Source organism: Condylura cristata, unplaced genomic scaffold, assembly GCF_000260355.1.
Source record: "Condylura cristata isolate star-nosed mole 26May11 unplaced genomic scaffold, ConCri1.0 scaffold00023, whole genome shotgun sequence".
Lineage (NCBI taxonomy): Eukaryota > Metazoa > Chordata > Mammalia > Eulipotyphla > Talpidae > Condylura > Condylura cristata.
Window position 1 is genome coordinate 33,076,091 of NW_004567124.1, and position 19,408 is coordinate 33,095,498.

At 52.7% G+C, this 19,408-nt stretch overlaps 1 protein-coding gene across 1 annotated transcript in view; it reads left to right on the forward strand.

Moving 5' to 3' along the window:
• The window catches only part of CCDC33 (coiled-coil domain containing 33), a 112,100-nt gene that overhangs the window by 60,475 nt on the left and 32,217 nt on the right, over positions 1 to 19,408 (forward strand). The window contains exon 13 of the mRNA XM_004687575.1: positions 7,517 to 7,693. Within this exon, the coding sequence (XP_004687632.1) occupies positions 7,517 to 7,693 (177 nt within the window). The remainder of the gene's footprint in view (positions 1 to 7,516; positions 7,694 to 19,408) is intronic.

The window sequence follows — 19,408 nt, forward strand, 5'->3', positions numbered from 1 at the left end:
TTGGCTCCCTTGGATTTTGGGCACAGTGAGGGCACTTGGGGAGAGAAGATGGTCCTTGATGCTGCCCACCAAGGGAAGGGCCACCTCCTAATGTTCCTTCTGGTCCTTCCCCAACCTGGTCTGAAAACACTACTGCAAGGACAACAAAGAATCCAGAGAAAGATACCCTTTCCCCTCCACCACCTCACACCACCACCCCTGGCTGCTCCACCCCCCATCCCTAAGACCGCAACCCTCTGTCCTCTGACTCTCCCAGCTCAGTGGCAAGACAGAGGATCAGGCCTGTCCCTGCCCTGCATACAGTTGCCCTTGCCCTCACCTGCTCAACTCTAGGCCCATTTCCACCAGGGGAAGTTGTGCAGTGATGAGAGGGACTGACATGTGCAGACCTGTGCTTTTCCAGGGCAAGCACAGCCCTCAGACCCCAGTGCCCAGTGTCTGGCGAGGCTCACCCTCTACCATAAGAGGCTCCTGCCTGCTTTTCATAGAGCCCAGCTCCTTCCCAGTTCTGTGCCTCCAGGACAAATATTCCTCCCCCAGTTAAAATGCAACTCCTCATGTTATCCACCTCAGGGAGTCTGATACTCCTTTCAACACACACGCCACTTGCTCGCTTCTCGTGACAGGGAGCTCATCTCCCTCCCCTCCACCCCCCCCCCACCCCCAGGAAGCCCTCTCTGGTCTCCATCAGCTCCCTTGTAAATCTTTCTTCCTGCTTCGCTCCAGGTCCCTCCCTTTTCCTTTGAGGGCAGATCTAAAGAAGTCAGACCCCTGCCTACATCACCCTCACCCTACAATGTCAGCAAGTGTGTTACTCATCTCCCACCAAACAGCTCTCCTCTGCTGACTGTTCTTTTTCACATTGAGCTTTTGCTTCTGATTATTTCCTCTTGACAACTCTCCTCAATGTGTCTACCAAAGTGGATGTCAGATAGCATTGGTGAGTAGAATAAGATGATTAGCCCCTTTCTCCAACCTGGGTGCAGCCAAAGTCTTGGGTTTTTTAAATTATGAACCAAGGATACTTTCTCCCCTTGAGTGCAGCCAAAGCCCGTGGCTTGTTTTCCTTATGAACTAAGGCTGCAGAGGCCCAGGTAGGGTGGGAGTCCAGTCTAGCCTGGGAGCCATTGTCAGGCAGTGCATCTTCTGGAATTTCTGCTGGTATACATTGACTTTTCTCTTTTCTGTGATACTTCACCTTTTTCAACACAGACCATCATCTGGACTTGATATTACTCTGGATCCTGCTTTAATCATTCATCATATTCATATTGCTGCCTCCACCCCTACCCCAAGTTCAGAGTCATCTTCCAGATGTGGTTAGGACACTGTCTATGCTGCATTGAACACTAGAAACTGTGTATCCTTACATCTGGGTTTGAATCCTGGGTTTTCCATTTGGTCTTAGTTACCCTGAGTTTCGTGTCTGTATACTAGAAGAGAGTTTTAATTCCTCTCACCAAGAATGTAGTGAAAATTGAGAGGGCAGATTTCAGTGCTGAGCACAGTGTCTTACAGACACTTGGTTAAGGGAGTGGTTGATATTGTTCCCCCAGGTTGCTGACAAACATGCTGAACTCATCAGGGATGAGGACAGGGCTCCTGGGGGAGGGTACAATGCAGCCTTGCTAATTCATCACTCAGCACTCACCCCTCGTGACAGCCGCTCTGCCAGATTCACATCCATAAGGACATCAGGAGGCCTTGTCAACTACTGAAGATAAACGTCGCCAGCACCACATTTGGTCTCGTGGCAATTATTCAGGGAATGAAGAAACAGAGAAGAGACAGACAATCATCTCTCCAGTGGCCAGACTTGCTGAAGTTCCCAGGGCACCCTGCCCTGTACTGGGAGCTGTGGAGGAGATGGACCAAGTGAGACCTGCTTGTTGACCTCTGTGTTCCCAGACCAGGTGGATAAGGCTGGACTCAGAACCACACTGCCAGCCCATCCCAAATGCATCTCCAACCACCAGAATGTAGTGTCTGCTTTGAGAATGTGAGTCTGCAACTTCCAGCCAGAGACAGAATGCACTTGGAGGATACAGAGAAAGCTAAGGAAACTGGACAATGGGGCCCTCCGCTGTCCTGCTCTGCTCTCCACTTGAACCCATGGCATCATTAATGATTGAAGAAGGAAGTAAGGAGGAAGACAGGGCAAAAGCATCCAAACCAAATCTCTCAGAAAGGGGGCTACTCTTGGGTTTCTGCCCATCTCAAAATCAGAGAACATAGCCTAGACCTCCCTTTAGCCAAACTTGGTATATCTCTAATCCAGCCAAGATTATTCATGCATGAACTCATTTACCATTAGATTCCTAACCTGATGCTGAAAACACTTATTAGATTCCAACCCAATGTATTACCAACACCCATCTTGCTAAGGGTTTTATTTGAGGTAGGCACATTGAGCATGCAAAAGTCAGGGGATGTGTCATCAGGGGAAGGGTCAGGGCATGGCCTGAGCTCTGCCTCACCTAGTGGTGTAGCGATCACAAAGGAAGGGTGCTTTGAGCAGAGGCAACCACAAGTGCAAAGTCCTGGAGGCAGGACAGTGTGTGAAGTGCACAGCACATGGAGGCTGCTATGAACAGTGAAACTGAAGAGGAGTTAGGTGGGACCTAGCTTGTAAGGTACCTGGATACCAGGATGCAGGGTTTATTTAGACGGAAGAATGGAATGCATTTGAATCAGAATATGTGCTGTCATAAGAGATGGGAAGCTAAGGAAGGTGTTTAAGCAGCAGCAGGATGTGATCTGACCTATATATTGGAAGGGTATTTCTATAATAGAAAGAATCCAAAGGGGGAAATTAATTGTAGAAAGGCCGGGATAACAAGAGTGAGTCTATAGCCTGTCCACTGAGCCATAGGCAGGCTTCCATTTACTACTAAAATTCCTGCCAATTTTTAAAAAATCCTCATCACTGACTCCCCTCCCTTGACCCTACAACTTGCTTTTAAATTAACCTTTTGACACCATTTTCTGGAGAATGAATCGTGGTCCCATGAGAATTAACACTTGGGCCCTTCTTGCCTGGTAGACACTCAGAGCTTCAAACCCATTGCAAGTGCAAACCATGCAAGATGCCATAAATGAGGTTTGCAATATGCAGGGGAGGCAGTAAGCTCTCCTGGAGGGGCCTTTTTTTTTTTTTTTTAATTAAAAAAATTATTTTTACATCATTTTTCACATTTTTTTTTTTTTTAGCCTTGCCTTCAGCTGAAGAGATAAGAACCGAAACTGCAGCTACAGGAAATGACAAAGCAGTGACTGATCGGGGAGTGCACAGGGCTCATTATGGGGCTTGCCAGCGGGTGAGACACCCTTATCAAGGAGAAAATTGCATCAAGCCTCCCGAATTACTAGCGATTGGAAGCAGATTTCTTGGGACGCACTTTGTTAGATACCTAATGAACGGGATACAGGCAGGCAGAGCCCAAAGCCAGCGGGGCGGGGGACAAATGTCTTTGTTAAACAGAATTTGTCAGTTTCCGCTCCAGGCTCCCTGGGGAGGGTTCAGGGCCAGCTAATTGAATTAAGGGCTTGTGCGCTCCGGCTAGAAGGCTCAGGGCGGGGCAAGAGGCAAGCGGCCTGGAAGGCGGGTAGTTTCAGCACCAAGGACAGCAGCTGCAGCCTGGCCAGTCTGTAATTGCCTGGGAAGACTGAAACTGTTGCATTTTGCATGGTCAGGGATCTAGGGGATGGAGTGAGCAGCAGGGAGTCAAAGGATCTTGGGGGGAGAGAGGGAGAAACAGGTGACTCGAGAAGCCTAGAGCCTGTGATGTTATTGGCCTGTTCTGTCTCAGCCGACTATCCTCTGCAGGCAACAGTGAGGAATGAGAGGCTTAAGGAAAGACTGTCTTCTCCCCACGATGGCACTCAGGTTGCATGGGGCAGCTCTGGCAGCAAAAGAAGTGGTGGGCCGAGCACCAAGTCTGAGCCAGTGCATGACCATGCATCACTTTGAGCTCTCAAAGTCAGTCTCCAATTATAGCACTAATGAAGCGGGACATGCCGCAACCACGGATCCACAGAGAGAGGCCACTTGTCAGCCACAAGCTTTCTCAGTAGGCAGGGCAGAGTCTTTTAGATTGAAAAGCAAGTAATCAGACTTGTGAGGCAAACCAGCAGCCCCCACTCTCACATGGAAGAAAAAGGGGGGGCAAGGCAGGGCTGGGCTTGCACAGGGAGGAGTTAACCTCCAAGACTCCTCTCTCCACATTCCCATTTTGACATTGCCACCCACTCCCATCCGTGACCATCATACTTCCAGCAGCCTGACCCCTCAGTAGCCTCAGACAAATGTCCCATGAGGAGTAAGGAGGAGAGGGCACAACTCCCCTCTCCAAAACATGGGTAGATTAACGTTAGAGAGACAGAATTGGCAGTAAAGACAGGGAACTATTAGCAATGATTTAGGCACTGTATGATCACTAGATTTCCCTTATCAGATGTGACTAAAACAACTGCCTCTCACCTTCCCTGGGGGCCTAGAGATTTTTCTATAAAACTCCCCCATCCACCTTGCCTCCAAACCCCAGGCCAGGATGGACCCTGACAAATATGATTGGAGCAGGGGATTGGAAATACAGAGGAGAACTGTAAGGATGGGGGTTTGGGTGGGAGAGCAATGGCATGAAGAAGCTATGGGAGTTGGTAGGGACCAGGGCCAGCCGGGAGAGGGCAGAGTAGAATCATTAAGTCTAGCAAGGGCTAGAAGAACAGCCCCGGTCAGACCCTGGTGGGATGGGTAGGCCAGACTGAAATCCATAGTTTCTCTGCTTTTCCTTTCCTCCTCCTAGGGATACTCCTCTACCTGTCCCCCCCCCCCCCCAGAGACTTGTGGGTGAAGGTCCTGGTCTGGACTGAGGGGGTCAGTCTCACTTTTACCTTTTTCTAAAGCCATTTCTTTTACTTTTTTTAAAGATTTTATTTATGCATACAGAACTGGGGTACAGGTCAGAGGTGCAGGGATAGTGAGAGGACTCACCAGAGACAGAGTGGGGAGCAGAACAGGCAGATGAACGAAATACACTGCTGAGAGGAGCAGCGGGCGGGTCAGGAGAGGTCTGCCACGCCATGTGGGTCAGCTCCTGATCTGGGGATCAAACTCGCACTGAGGTAACCACTGCCAGCTTCCTGGTACTGCACTCCAACCTGCTGCACCACCAGGGAGAGCCCACTTACACTTTTTCTTTAAGATGAAATTAAATGAATTTTATATAATAAATTTCTGAATCCACGTAAAAGTACCTGGGAGTCCAGTAAATGTTGACCCATGCCTGGTAGATGGCATGGAGGCAGGATGTGGGGGAGGAGCTCCCCCAGACATGTGTCCCTGTTTTCAGAACTGATGGGGCACCTCTGGAGACCTCGCCCTTGATCTGATTACTTCTACTTCCTCCCCTAACTGGATTAGATGGCAGTCTATGAAATCCAGGGCACAGAGATTGGCTTTCTGCCTGGAAATGAGCAGAAATGTCATTACAGGTCCTGAATCAGCATCTCACCCCAGCCCCAGGGGCCACCTGGTCAAGGGGGAATCAGTCGTTGCCTTGGTTAATTGTTCCTCCTCTTATTTTGTTGCATCCATATACACCTACCCATGCAGTTTTCTTACTGATGTCCCACCAGGAGACAGATGTGGTGCTTTTTCTATCTAAAACACCAGACGACTTGAACCATCTAACTCAGATATTACACAGAAACAGTGGACATTTCAGGGGGACTCTCTAGGTGAATTTTGCCCTCCCCGATCCAGAGCTGTGGAGAGCCAGGCCTAATGTCCCATGACAAAACAGGTCTAGAAGTCTTGGAGCAAGAGCAGCCTCAGGGTCACCTAGTGCTTCACTTTCCCATTTCAGCAGTCCTCATATTGCTGCTTCCTCTCTGAACTTCCTACCCCTATGTCCATCTGACAAGGGGGATGAGGCTGACTGGACTGGACATTTCTGTACTTGTATGACTCTTGACACGAGTCAGTTTATTAACTTCATGTTAGTCAATTCCTAGACACCAATTTTTATTTCTAAAAGGCACAAAGGAATCATTATGTCAGAGGGCCCGGTAGTTAAGTGCAGGGTGCTCTCCCAGCTTATCTGGTCCATATGTGTGGGTTTTCACACTGACTGCCCTCTTAAAGACAGAGGCATGGGCCCTCCCTGGTGTTGCAGTGGGTTAGGATGCAGTACTGCAAGCTAACTGCAGCCATTTCAGTGTGAATTTGATTCCCAGCCCCAGAGTTGACCCACATGCAAGGCAGACCTCTCCTATCTTGCCTGCTGCTCCCCTCAACAGTGTTATTTCATCAGTCAGCCTGTTCTGCTCTCTATTCTGTCTCTGGTGAATCCTTTCACTACCTCTGTGCCTCTGTCCTATACCCCAGTTCTATATGCATAAAGGAATAAATCCACCTGCACTCATCCTCACTCTGTTCAAGGGCAGACATTTAGTCAGGCACTTTATCCCCAGTACACCTGTCCTGGCTGGCACCTGCCCGTTGCTCTGTTTGCTCCAACTCCAACATTCTAAACAGTGAAGTGTCTGCTTTGAGGCCATGAGGATTCCAACAGCTGATCTAAGGTGGAAACACCATCGAGGTTCTTACAAACCCCGAGACTGCATGATTCTTTGAATAATGGGCACCTTTTAGGGCTAACTATGGATTTTCAACAGAGCCTTAAAGTAACTTCAATGGGAGCTCAAGAAAATCCCTAAGCCTGAGGAACTCAAAGTCTGGCAGGAAAACAAAAACGGCAGGAAAGCCTGGAATTAGAGAAGCATGTGAGGGCAGTAAGAATCAGCTGCTAGGCTGGAAGAGCTCTGAAAAGCTGCAGATATGGGTGAACACCAGCAAGGCTTCCTAGAGGGGCTGGGATTTCAGTGGGATTGCATGCAAGACCAGCAGAGTGTGATGGCCATGCCAAGACAAGGAGAGGAACATAGGAAAAAGGACACGAAAGGAGAAAGAGGCCCAGCAGGCTAGAGAAAAAGGAGGTCTTAATGGGTGCCGAGAGAATGACAGAGAAGATGGAATGCAAAGTAAGTCTACACTGCAAGGGGTATCAGAGAAGCTTGGAGAATTTAGACACTGTTACACACCGAGTGTGGGAGTCCTAGATGACATAGCATTTTCTGTCAGTAAATACTGAGCACCCCCACAAGGTAGAAACAAGTTACATGTAACTTAGGGGTTGGGGTGTCAGAGAAGGGAGACAACAGTAAACAGGTAAACACATTTCTTTGAAAGTTAGTTGTCTAGTTGAATTAGCACTATGAATACAGTCAAATGGACACTGTGAACAGGGAATATAGTGGAGGAAGTTACTTTAGCTAGGCTGGGCCTCTATTTCAGAGAGTGGGGGTTCTCTAAGAAGATCACATCTGTGGGGACAGTGGCGGGAGGTGGGTGGGCCAGGCAGGCAGGGCTCCTGAGTCATGACAAGCTGGGGCTGTGGAAGCTGTGCCCATGATACACAGGCACAGAGGCATTTCTCTGCACCTTCTCTTCCAGAGGCCAGAGAACTTCTTAACACCAGACAATAGCAAGGCTCTGCCCATCCTGGACCCCAAGATCTTAGATGAGAAGCTGGGTAGCATCCGTGAGTCCTGGTCTAAGAACACAGCAAACTCCACAATCTCTCAGGAGACGGAAGACGATACTCAGGCACCAGAGAAGTCCCGTGAAACCGTGAGTGTCTCCCCAGGAGGGCATGGGCGAGAGGGCTGGGCTGCCACCCATGGGTCTGGTCCACTCATCAGGTGGCAAGTAGACCTCCCCTGAGTCACCCCAAAGTTATACTGGTACAAGGTGCAGATTCTCCATTTCACAGTTTCTTCACCTTTTGAATAAAACTCCCGCATGGCTTCTTTCAAAACAAACTCCCACACCCCTTGTTAGCTGGGGTTTCCTGACTCAGGTGGCCATCAACTCGGAGCATCCCCGTGGGGGTCAGGGGAGCCCCCTAGGACATCACTTCCAAGAAAGGAAAGGGGGATGGAGGAAAACACGCCATCTTTAGCCAAAGCGTCTGTCCTTGATCGTGGGAGTTGGTGTGTCTCCTTGTTGTGCGTAAGCAAACTGCGAAAGGGCCAATGTGGATGACCAAGGTGGCATCTTAATCTGTGAGCGGCCGGTGCTGTGTCCCAGCCTCTTGACTCAGAGACCTAACGAACAGGCACTGAAAGAACAGTCCAGTCAAAGTCCCCAATTGAAGTGCTGCCCCGGAACCCTGGTAATTTCCTCCATTCATCCACAGCGAATCCCATGGGGAACGCTGCTCTGGAAGGCGATGAGAAAAGGCCCCAGAAAAGGCTGCAGGCTCAGAAGGAAGCCCAGGGCTTCCTCCTCACAGGACCTGCCGCTCTCCACTGACAGCCTCCTCATCTTCCCCTGGCACTTCTGCACGTTTCTGGAACATGTCCCACAGGACGATTAGGAAGGGTCTCTGTCTTCTGGATGTGCCCCGGGGTGTCCCACAGGCCCCCTGCCCACCCTGGAGCAGGGCCCTCCGTCAAGGGCCAGGGCTCCCAGGGCTCACCCTCTCCCCTCCTGCACTCACCTTCGGCCCTGGGCAAGCAGCTTTCCTGTGTGACGTGCTAGCTGTGCCATCACTGGTGCAGAAAATAAAGATTCTGATTCAAACTTGTCTTTGGAGACTTTGGGAAGCATGACCAATTCAGCACCTGATGCCTCAACAGCCTGACCAACGTGACACCTCTTCGCGTGCATCTAAACAGAGGTGGTGAGGGGGAGAAAGGAGGAGGCCAAAGGCCAGAGGTGGAAGGAAAAGGGAAGGCACCATGCAAGGGGAAAGGCAGACAGGGAGGGAGGAGGAAGGCGTTGACCTCCCCCGCTCTCCCCACAAGCCTGCAGAGAGCTCAGAACAACTCTATAGTCTACTGAAATGCAGGATGATCTGATAGCTGTTTCAATACTATATATTATATAAGTTTAATATCTGCAAGGATGTTAGAACAACACAGGCAGTGTGGTCAGTCAGTCTGATCTCATAATGATTCAACCAGAGATGGGATGAGGCTGAGCTAGCCCTTGGGAAGAACTGTTTGAGAATAAGTAACCATTGTGAGTGACAGAGGGTTGGAGGAGAAATAAGGCGCTTGAGTGTACATAGGCAGGGTCCTCTGGAGGAGGAAAAGAACTCAAGGTCACCCCACCCCTATCAGACACTTGGCTGGTGCAGTCTCCATGGAAAAACAGCTCAAGCCTGCCCCCCCCAGTCCTCCCACCAGTGCCTGGTCCCGCCAACTGTCCCCTTGCGAGACCCCTGGCGAGGCCACAAGCGGGACCTGTTCTCCCTTGTTGGCTTTCAGCTTAGATCCACTCAGCCACCAGCATCCAGCCCTTGAGCTAAGAGCACACTGGCTTCCTCGTCTCTGGGCTCCAGGGCCATCTCCAGGATGACCCCTTGCCAAGGTTTCCTGATTATACTGTTCCAGGTTGCCTCGCATATAGCCAAGTGAACACCAGCCCTGCACCCTTCAGCCACCTTGACACCACTTAGTATTCAGAGCAGTGAGCCTGCCTCACTGTGTTGCCCAGCCCAGCCCGTGCCAAGCCCTTCCTGCTGCCTCCTTGTCCCACTCTCTTAGCTTTTTTTCATTTACCCTTCACCCCTGCCTTCTGTCCTCCAACTCCCATTCTTCCTTCCCTCCCTGTACAGCTCCCTCCCTCCCTCCCCCCCCCCCCCCCCAACCCCCCCCCCCCACCACTACCACCACCTTTCTCTTGGCTCAGAACTATCATTCTAGCTATTCCCACCTCTATATTTTGCCCTAGTTGAAAGCCAGCTCCCAGCTCCAGCTCCCACCCCCTAGCGGTGTCCAGAAGGGCCAGAGCAGGACCTACATGCACGTGACCACAGAGCCCTGTCACAGCCATGGAACGCGGGTGGCTAGCAACAGTGTCAACTCATTGGCAGTCACCAGTAGCCATGTAGCCATAGGTCACCACTCCATAGCAACCAAACACAATTACATAGCAATGGATGACCTCCCGCCACCAGGAGACACAGTGACAAACAACAGAAACGGCCGTGGAGCAGGAGTGCATAGCAATAGGCCCGAGTGCACTGTGCTGTCGCTCACGCCGTGTACAGAAGGCACCATCCTGGAGCATGGCAACGAGCAGTCCCTGACAGTGGGAGGACCCTCACTGGCATGAGAGCACATGGGGGAGCCGCCGCCATCAGTGTCCAGTAGCAGAGCCTGGAGGAGCAGGCGGGGTCCAGGGGCCCACGTAGTCCTGTCGGGCACACGCCGTTAACCAGCCCCCTCCACTCTTGGCCACTGTGTCCCACGTGTAACACTCATGATCACCCGATGCTCGAGTGTGTGTGTCCCGTCTAGCCTTCTAGCACACTCCCCAGAGCCCCAGAAACAATTTGCCTCTGATTCCCTTTAGAATCTATTTTGTCTTAATAGGAAATTGAATCTTTTCTCTCAAAGAGCACTTTGGGACTGGAGAAGGGACTGGAGGGGACACTGGGTTGTGCCCTCTCTGAGGCAGCATGCCACAGGTGCTCTTGGCTGCAGGGTCCTGCCAACCCTACCCCCGCCATGAGGGCGCCCTCCCCCCACCCCACCCCACCTGTCATGTGCCCTGGGACTCACCTTCCTGCCTGGGCTGCAGTCCAGCCAGCTCTTCTGTCCCAGGCTCCCTTTGTCTTGGACACTGGGACTGACACAGACCATGCCAGTGGCATTCTATCAACTGTGGTACAAAACTCTGGTCCCAAGCAGACCGCTGGGCTCAGGGGCCATGGCTGTGATCTTGAGTAAAGTGCGATGCCTGGACAGAGCAAGAGAAAGCCTTCACCTCCCTTCTGAGAGCCAAGAAGTCTTTTTTTGGAAGAAGTGGGCTTTTAATTGTGAAGGGTAAGATTTTTTTTTTAATAATAGTTTATTTTTACATCATTTTGTGCATTTTTCCATCTCAGTTGTAATCCCCTTGGGCTTGTGAAGGGTGAGATTTTAAGAGTCATCCTGAACACAGGGACCCTCCAAACAGTAAAACCTATAAGCATCCCCCCAGATCCCTTGAGCCCACCTTAAGCCTCTGCCAGGTGCCCATCAGTGCAGAGGGCAGGGTGAGGGAAGGAAACCCTGGGCCCTGAACTCTGGAAGTGTCCCCCCGCCCCCCACCATTGGAGCAGGCCACAGCCAAAGAGCACATTAGTGACACAAAGAAGGCACACAAAAAATATTTGATGAAGGACAAAAGGGCATGGTCAAGACAAGTTACCTGCCTAAGTGCCACAATTAGCCAAATGCTGGCACACCTCAGAGCCCTCAGTAAGTGAGAGAGAAAAAGATGGGGGGGAGAAAGAAGCAAGGAAGGCTCCCTGGAGGTGGTGGGCTGTGCTTTGAATAAAGAGGCAGAGGTTCTCAGTTGAAGTATGTGTGCAATGTATCCAGTGTGGAAATACAAATGCAAACAGAAGGGACCCCTTCTGTTTGTCGAGCTCCCCCCCCCACTCTTCTCTCTCCTCTCTCCTCCCCCCCCCCATTTTCTTCCCTCTCTTCTTCCCTCCCTCCTTCTCTTCTCTGCTCAGAGATTTGTGGCAGACCAGAGGGCCCTCATACCAGGAAATGAATAATTGACAAAGGTTGTTTAAAGATTCAGTGTTTTTCCAACCTCGCCACACTGGAATAACTCACTTCTTTCATTTGCTCTTTGAAAGCCTCTCCCCCTCCTTCCAGCCCCCCTCTTCCCACCCCCATGTCCCCACCCCCTTCTGAGCATAAGCTTTGCTCTCGCTCCTTTCTTGAGTCTCTGGACCCCAGAATGCTCCTCTGATCCCTCACATGACTTCAGCCCGCTCCCCCAGCTGTCCTCCACTCCATCTAACCTGCTCGAAAGGATGGAAGGTTAACTGCTACTCTTTTGGATACCCTTTACCCAAGAATGGAGGCCTGGTTTCATGGGTAAGGAGAAGAGGAAGTTCACAGAAGCTGGGGTTCCTCTGAGGTCACCCAGCTGCATCGGAGGTGGGGTCTTAGACCCTGGAGGGCAGGCCTGCCTGCCAGGAGTCCCCTCCCAGGTGGTCAGTGGGCCCTGAATCTGCCGCCCCTGTCCAGGGTGGCACATAACCCATTAGCCCTGAGCCTTTTTTTTTCCACCTGCAGTCTAGGATGTGCTTCCCTGGAAGGCGAGGGGCCTTTAGAAGAGGCTGGCAGTGTAGCAAAGACTCCCGTGAGCCTAGCCCTCAGCTCTGCCTGGCGTGGCTCCAAGATGACCATCCCTCCCTGTCTGCGTGGGACCAAGTGGTCCCAGGACATAGGACTTGTGGTGCTAAATCGGAAATAGTCCCAGGCAAACTGAGAAGAGCTCTACTCGCCATGTAGCGTGATGCCTGCCCTGCGCAGCTCTGGCCCACACTGTCCTCAAACTAGCACCTGCTCCTTGACATGACCTTGACCTCCCTCTGGGCCCCACTCCTTCCTCTGTTCAAAGAGGAAATTGGAGCAGATGTTCCCAAGCCCCTCAGAGTCTTGCCCTGTCACAGGAGTCTTGGCTGTGCTCCCAGGGCCCCTCCAGGATGAAGGCTGCAGCTGCAGACCCGTGAGGCCTCAAGCCCTTGGCACCACCTGGTGGCAGGTGAAAGTCCTGAGCAGGCACCTCTGGCATAGTCACCTGAGTCCCATCTGAGAGCAGCTGGGGTCTGGAGCATCAGTGTGGGCGATGGGGTCACCAGGGGCCTGGTGCTGGCCCCCATAAGCCCATCCTGGGAGGCAGAAAACACAAGAGAAAACAGAGACAAAGAAAGCACAGCCATCACTCCCGCAGTAACCTCCAATCAGCACCCTGACTCTGTGGCCCCACCCCACTCCACCCACAGGAAGTATTCCCTAAACACTTCCCTTCTCCCACTCCAACTCCCCTGTCTCAGTAGTCCCCAACTCCCCTGCCTGGAGACTGTGCCCCCAATTTGCCAGGTCAGTTTCCTGTCCCTTTCACCTCTCCAGGCACCCAGTTCTGTCCACCTGACCTCAAGGCCACTGAAGGGCAGATGCTATCACACTCACCTCCCTCCCAGGCCCAGCTCCCCAGCAGGAAGACTTTGGGGGCCTTCATCACCCTCAGCTCCTCACCTGCTTCTGCCCCTCAGCTGGGAGCCCTGCAAGCTGACATGGGGTTTCTAAAAATAAAAAGCTGTGAAGGTGTGATAGTCACAGCTCCAGGGCTTGGCAGAGAAAGCAGGCATATGCAAGCCCATTTACCAAGCATTTGAGGAAGATGGGGATGGGAGGGGTTAAAGGGGGACAGTAGGAAGGAAGCAATAAGGATTCCATCCTGCTGGGTCCCTATTGTCTCCCCTGCAGACCCCTGCTCCCTCTCCTCTCATTTGAACAGCGCTGGCAGATTTGAGTCCCTTCTCCTGTCTCTACCACTCAAAAGCTGTGTGACCTTGGCTGAAACACTGCACCTCTCTGTGCTTGTCTCCTCTATGTTAAGTGGAAGGAATGTTTACCTCCAAGGTTATGGGGAGGGTTAACAAGTGGATGGCCATGTCCTGGGAACTATAAAGGGCTGTCCACTTGGCCGGAGACTTATTTCTCGTGGCTATATTGTCAGGCCCTTTGTGGGAGAGTAAAAGTGGCAGTGGCGGAAGCACAAAGCCCACAGGCCTCCTCCTCTGACCCCTCCAGAAAGGCTGTTCCCAGACCCCTGGCCTGCTTCTCCTTCCCCCATCCCTCCAACCTCCCTGGTGGGCCATTCTCCTCCTCCATCCATCACCTGGGACTAAAGAGATTAATAAACGAGACTCATAACTCAGCTGCGGGATGTAGCAGATATTTACGGCTCTGCTTCAATTTGTGGAGAGATTAAGCGTTTGTCGATTGATTGCGTCTTGTGTGTGTGTGTGTGAGCGGCTGAGCAAGGCCCCCTGCAGGCCAGCTCCCCTCCCCCACCAAACAGACTCCCACACTTGTGGGCTCACCAGCCCCCACCCTCCTTATCCCTGGAACTGGGGCTGGACCTCGGGTGGAGCCCCTGGCTGCTGGAGTCGGCTTTCTCCCTGTCTCACCCCACCAGAGGGGAAGGCCACCTTGCTTCAGGAAAGGACCCAAGGCCCATGGATCAGAGTATTAGGATGGGAGGGGGTGATGCCTCCTTTGATGATTTCCAGGGCCCTTTCTGAGCCGCCTCCTTCCAGCCTTGCCTCTCCCCCAGAGCACAGGACCAGATAAATGCACAAGAGTCCAAGCCTCACTGCTCTAGATTCCTCTTTGGTTCCCAAGACTCAACCCCGTGCCGCAGTGGGCCTGTGCTTGCTTCTGAGGACCGTGGGCCTGTGCTTGCTTCTGAGGACCGAGTTCTCTTCCCCAAGTTCATCTTCCCAAGGGGGTGCACTCCTAGTCAGGGCATGGTTTTTGGGCAGTCAGGGTAGACGCAAGTGGGGAGCCTCCACTTTTGCTCCTGTTCTGAGCCCCACTGACATGAAGGAGTAGATGGCATGGGGGACAAAGCCCCCCAGCCTAACTGGGAAGAAGGCCCAAGGAAGTAAAATAGCCTGAGGAAGCTGGTGGGAAGGGGGCACGACCCCAGGGGCTGAGAGGGGAGAGCCCTCTGCTCCCAGTGGGAGCAGAGCTGCAGGAACCAAGAAGGGGCCCAGGAGCAAAAGGAGGGCATGGCCCAGTGTCCCCTAGCCCATCCCCCAGCTGCCTCTTTTGAGATGACACAAGCACCTTGGCCGTTTATTCACATAAGCAGTTTTTGGAGCTTCAGCAGGTACCAAGCCCAGTCATCGCTCCCCCCCGCCCCCCACCAAGACCCCTTTACTCTTCTGTGCAGCTCTAGCAGATTTGAGTCCCGTCATCACCAAGAGCTGTGTGACCTCGGAAAAATAACTCTACCTCTCTGGCCCTGTCTCAATCACCTGTTAAAATGGAAGAAATACTCTCCTCTCCCCAACTTGAGGCTTTTGAGAGAATTAAGGAGAGGGTGGGCGGGAGGATGTAGGCAGCGGTGAAGGGCTGCCGGCATGTTTAGTGCAGGAGGCTTAGGACTGTCACTGTTCATGCGGTCCCCAGGGACTGGGAAGGAAATGGGGAAACCACACAACTTGTCCAGGCCTTCCCCTCTTGCCCTGAGACCCAACCCAAGCTAAATGGCAGGGACTAAGGATAGCTCCCCACAAAGGCCCTTCCTCAGGAAGCCCCAGTTCCTCAGGGGCTTGGAAGCAGGGGCCTGGGGGCAGTCTGCTCAGGGTATGGGAGCGCAGAGGGGACTGAAGCTGGCCCGCAGAGACCCTCAGAGGCACTGTTGTCAACGGTGGTTAATACGAAACTGCAGTAGAGCTGACGGAGGAGAGTAAAGGTTACTGGAATCTGTCAGGTGGACATTGTGTGTGTACACTTGTCCATCTTGCCCCGGGATCGGGGGAAGGGAGGATCTGATCTGAGTCTCACCAAGAGGTACTGTGGGCTAGTACCTCTTGCTAGTCCCACAGGCTAGTCCCTTCCCCCTCTTGGATCACAGTTTTGTTTTGTTTTTAATAATATAATTGTTTATTTTAACATCATTTTCTGCATTTATCCGTCTCAGTTGTAATCCCCTTGGGCTTCCCATCACCAAATCACCCATGTGCCATTACCATAGTCCAGTGCATTTCCCTCCCCCCACTGTTTTTGATCCCATTTCCCATGCCACCCCCACAAAATGTCTCTGGTATTTATTATTATTATTATTATTGTCCTCCGGGGGCGGGGGATAGAACTTGTGCTGCAAAGGCTGTGGATCGGATAGCTTCACCATGCTGTACCTTAACCCACTGTGCCACCAGAGAGGGCCCACAGTTTTTTTAACCTGTAAAATAAGAATGAGAATGTCCTAGGGTGTGTGGTGGAGAGAATTGAGGGGCTGGGTGGGACAGTGCTGATCATCCAGAGCAGAGGCTCTCCAACGAATTCCCAAAAACTAGGCTCAGCAGAGATGTTCAGGAAAGAACCACTGGTCAGAGATCCCCGGAAAGAGAAAAAATGGACATCTGAGAAAGCTGGATGAGGAGGTGTCAGACCAGGGGCTGGGTTTGGCTGCCAACTTGAGCAGTTAGCGGCCTGACCCCCTTCCTTCTGGGGTCTCAGTACCCCCTTGTTCCTCATGATGTCCTCTCTCATTCTGGCCAACAAGCAGGCAGAGGCAGGACAGCCCCCCCCCCCGGCTTCTCACAGAGATGACCGGTGCTGCCCAGTATCAAGGTCCGTCCACCCCTGGATTAAATGGCGGTGGGCGGGTTGGGAGTGCAGCTTTTGGTAAATAGCCAAGATGATGAGGCCATAAATCGTTGAGGGCTTGAATCATCTGACTTTTGAGGGTGGGTGGGGGGTGCAGAGCCAGGGGGACTGGGAGAGATTTGTTAACCTGGAAAATAGGGCCCACCCTTGCACACAGTGCCTGCTTTACCCTGCTTTTAATAGTGCTAATTATACCCATCAACATTTATTGCACTCTCACTCAGCTTCCAGAACTTTAGTCATAATCTCATTCTTTCTTGCATGTCCTGATGAAGGGCTTACAGTGATCTTCCCACTTTACAGCTGGGGAACTGCTGGTAGCTCAGTAGCCCTCCAGGGCCTCTGGGCAAGCCCAAGAGATAGCACTCATTGCCCTCGGGTCTGGGGTTTGGGGCCCAAAGCCTGTCTGCAGCCACTGAGCCAAACCTCCCGACTCTGCAGTCCCAGGCCTCGAGGGCTTGACTCATCTGGGTGGATGGCTGCTCAGTTTCCTAGTAAACACCAAAACAGAGCCGTGTGGCTGCAGGTCTCCTCCTGCAGAACTTTTGCACAGAGACCGACACACCATGTTTACATTCCAAAGCAGGAAGCCTTAGAGATCCAGCCAGAGCTCAGGCACGGGAGTCAGTATGTTCTACTCTTCTGCTTTGACAAACAGACCTTGGGAGCAATCTAGAGAATGCTGTGTAGCCACCAAACTGTGCCCCTCGCTCCACTGGCCCCTGTCCTTCTCCCCTGGCTTGGTGCCAGCCTAATGGCCCAGTGACTGTTTGAGATCTTTGGAGTGCAAAAGGGTACACTGTGGGCTTCAGGACAGGGCCTGGAAGCAGGAGGGAAAACCGGTGTCCCGGGTACCCAGGCTGTGGTCTAGAAGATGCTCATGCTCCGGGTAGGCACCTGCTCTGCCGCACCCACCCACTGGCCAGCTCATGGGGAGGGCTGTGGCCCAAGGAGGACAGGAACTGCTAAAGCACAGGGCTCAGGGCAGGAGCCCCTCTTGTCCAAGGCTAAGGACAGAACAGCCCCCCAACCCCCACTGGCAGCTCAGGCACTCTCTTAGGGTATATTCCTGAGCTCAGATTAAATGCTTTTTAGTGCAATCCAATTTCCTCCTGACAGGGAATAGAAAAACGCAGTCCATGCACGCACACCCTGCGCGCTCCACACATTGCATTTGGTGTTAAATATACAATCAGGGCCAAAGATAATAGAGAAGGGCCAGTTCACTCCCAGTTTAATCAGATAAAATGCCGTATACATCCTCCAGCCACCAGCACCCAGGGAGGGGCTGGGGGTGGAGGGACTGAGAGTGGAGGGGAGTGGGGGTGAGGAGAAGCGGCTTGAGTAGGTGGGCTGTACCTTTAAATCACTGAGGAGGGGGGGACAGCGTGGCCACGGGGGACTAATTATCCTTCAGCCTTTAGCCAGCTCTTACTCAAACAGACAAAAGCAGGCTCTGCAACCCTGATGGTACTAAGCTTCTGCGGCTGGATTTTTTTTTTATTTTCAGATATGCAAATCTACCTGGTGTGGTAGCCCCTCCGGAGGAGCTGAATTGGGGCTTCGGGATTTGGAAGGGTCAGAAGGGGTAGGGGCCTGGCAGCTGGAGCCCTCAGAGGGCCAGTTTGGGAGACTCCCAGATATCTTTTTCCCTCCTGTGGCTGAGAGGGAGCCCACTGGAGCCTGAGTTCATCAGTCGGGTTGGGGAGTCTCAGGGAGACCAAGATGAAGTCCTCCCTCCTGCCTTATCTTACTGTGGGGCTCCCTCAAGAAGCTGGCTCAGAGTCCCCACATGGGACCCTCCTGCCCCCTTGGTCTCCTTGGCCCAGCAGGCTTCCCTGGCATGCAGGAGGGCCAGTCACTACTGGAAGTGACCAAAGAGGCAGCTGGGTGACATGCCGGGAGGGACTCTGAAGGCACCTACTACTTGAGGCTCAGGCTCTGAAGCCAAGGTTTAGCACACGGATTCCTGGAAGATTTGCCCAGGAGCGTGAAAGCAGAAACGTTTTGTGAAGCTACCGTGTGAACCTGGGGCCCGGAGAAAATATGGGGCAGTTTCCAGCAAACCAAGGCTGGGGAGAAAACCTGGGCCTGGGCTGGAGGCAAGAGGGGGCCCAGCCAGGAGAGGTCTTGCTACTGAGGACAAGGGCCCCCTTCTAAGGACTTTCCACTGGACTAGAGGCAGACAGGTAGCCCAGCTCAGGGATAGGGCCCCTTGGCAAGTGTCTGATCCAGAGGGCATTGCCCAGTGGTGCCAGCCTCCCCAGAAAGCCACTGCAGTCTGCTCCTTCCAGCTCCCATACCTGGGCTTTTGGAGAGGTTCCCTCCTGCTCCGCTGTCCTTTCCCACCCCTGTCTTTGCAGGGTCTAGAGCCCCGGGGAGAGGATCTGGCAGTCCTGGGCCCCTGCTTCCCTGTTTCACATTCCATCCATTTGATGGAGGCCTCTTGGGTTCTCCTATGAGGCCTGGGTCTTCATCCCCAAACCAGAGACCTAGCGGGTCTCTCTTGGGCCTGGCCCTCCACTCCTCACCCACATCCACACTCACAGTCCTACCCCAGGGATTTTTCTCTTCCGGCCTGGGGAGGGGCACTGAACAGGTGCCAGGGTCACACCTTCCCAGCAATAAGGAGACGAAGGGCTGAGACCTCAGAGAGCATGAATGTCAGGACGTGGTGCTCTAACCCTGGACTCTAACCCCAGACGGACTCTAACCCCCTCTGACCAAAGATCATGAGCACACTGTACTTGGGTTTAAGAGCTTGTTGCAACAAAGGGGTCACTCCTATGGGCCAATGAGCAGTCCTCAGATTCGGGGGCACATGAAGACTCTGGCTCCTGGTAGGTAATTTGGGGAAGGAGGGTGCCAGGACCCAGGGCTTCAGTCTGGGTGGGTGTCCTGAGGAGGGGAGAATTTTGAGCAGTTAGTTTAGTAATTGTCTCCAGAGACAGGAGAGGAAGGAGGCTCAAGCTGCAGAAAGTGGTAAGGAAGCCACAGTCACCCCACTCGGCAGAAAAGTGGCCAGCTGGTCATCTTGTGGTTTGGAAAACGTTGGCTTGTTTCTCTGGGTGGCGACATAATGAGGGGGTGGTCTTGTCTGTGTCTTGCTCCACAGGCCTCAGAGAGTGGACTTCAAGTTGCTGTG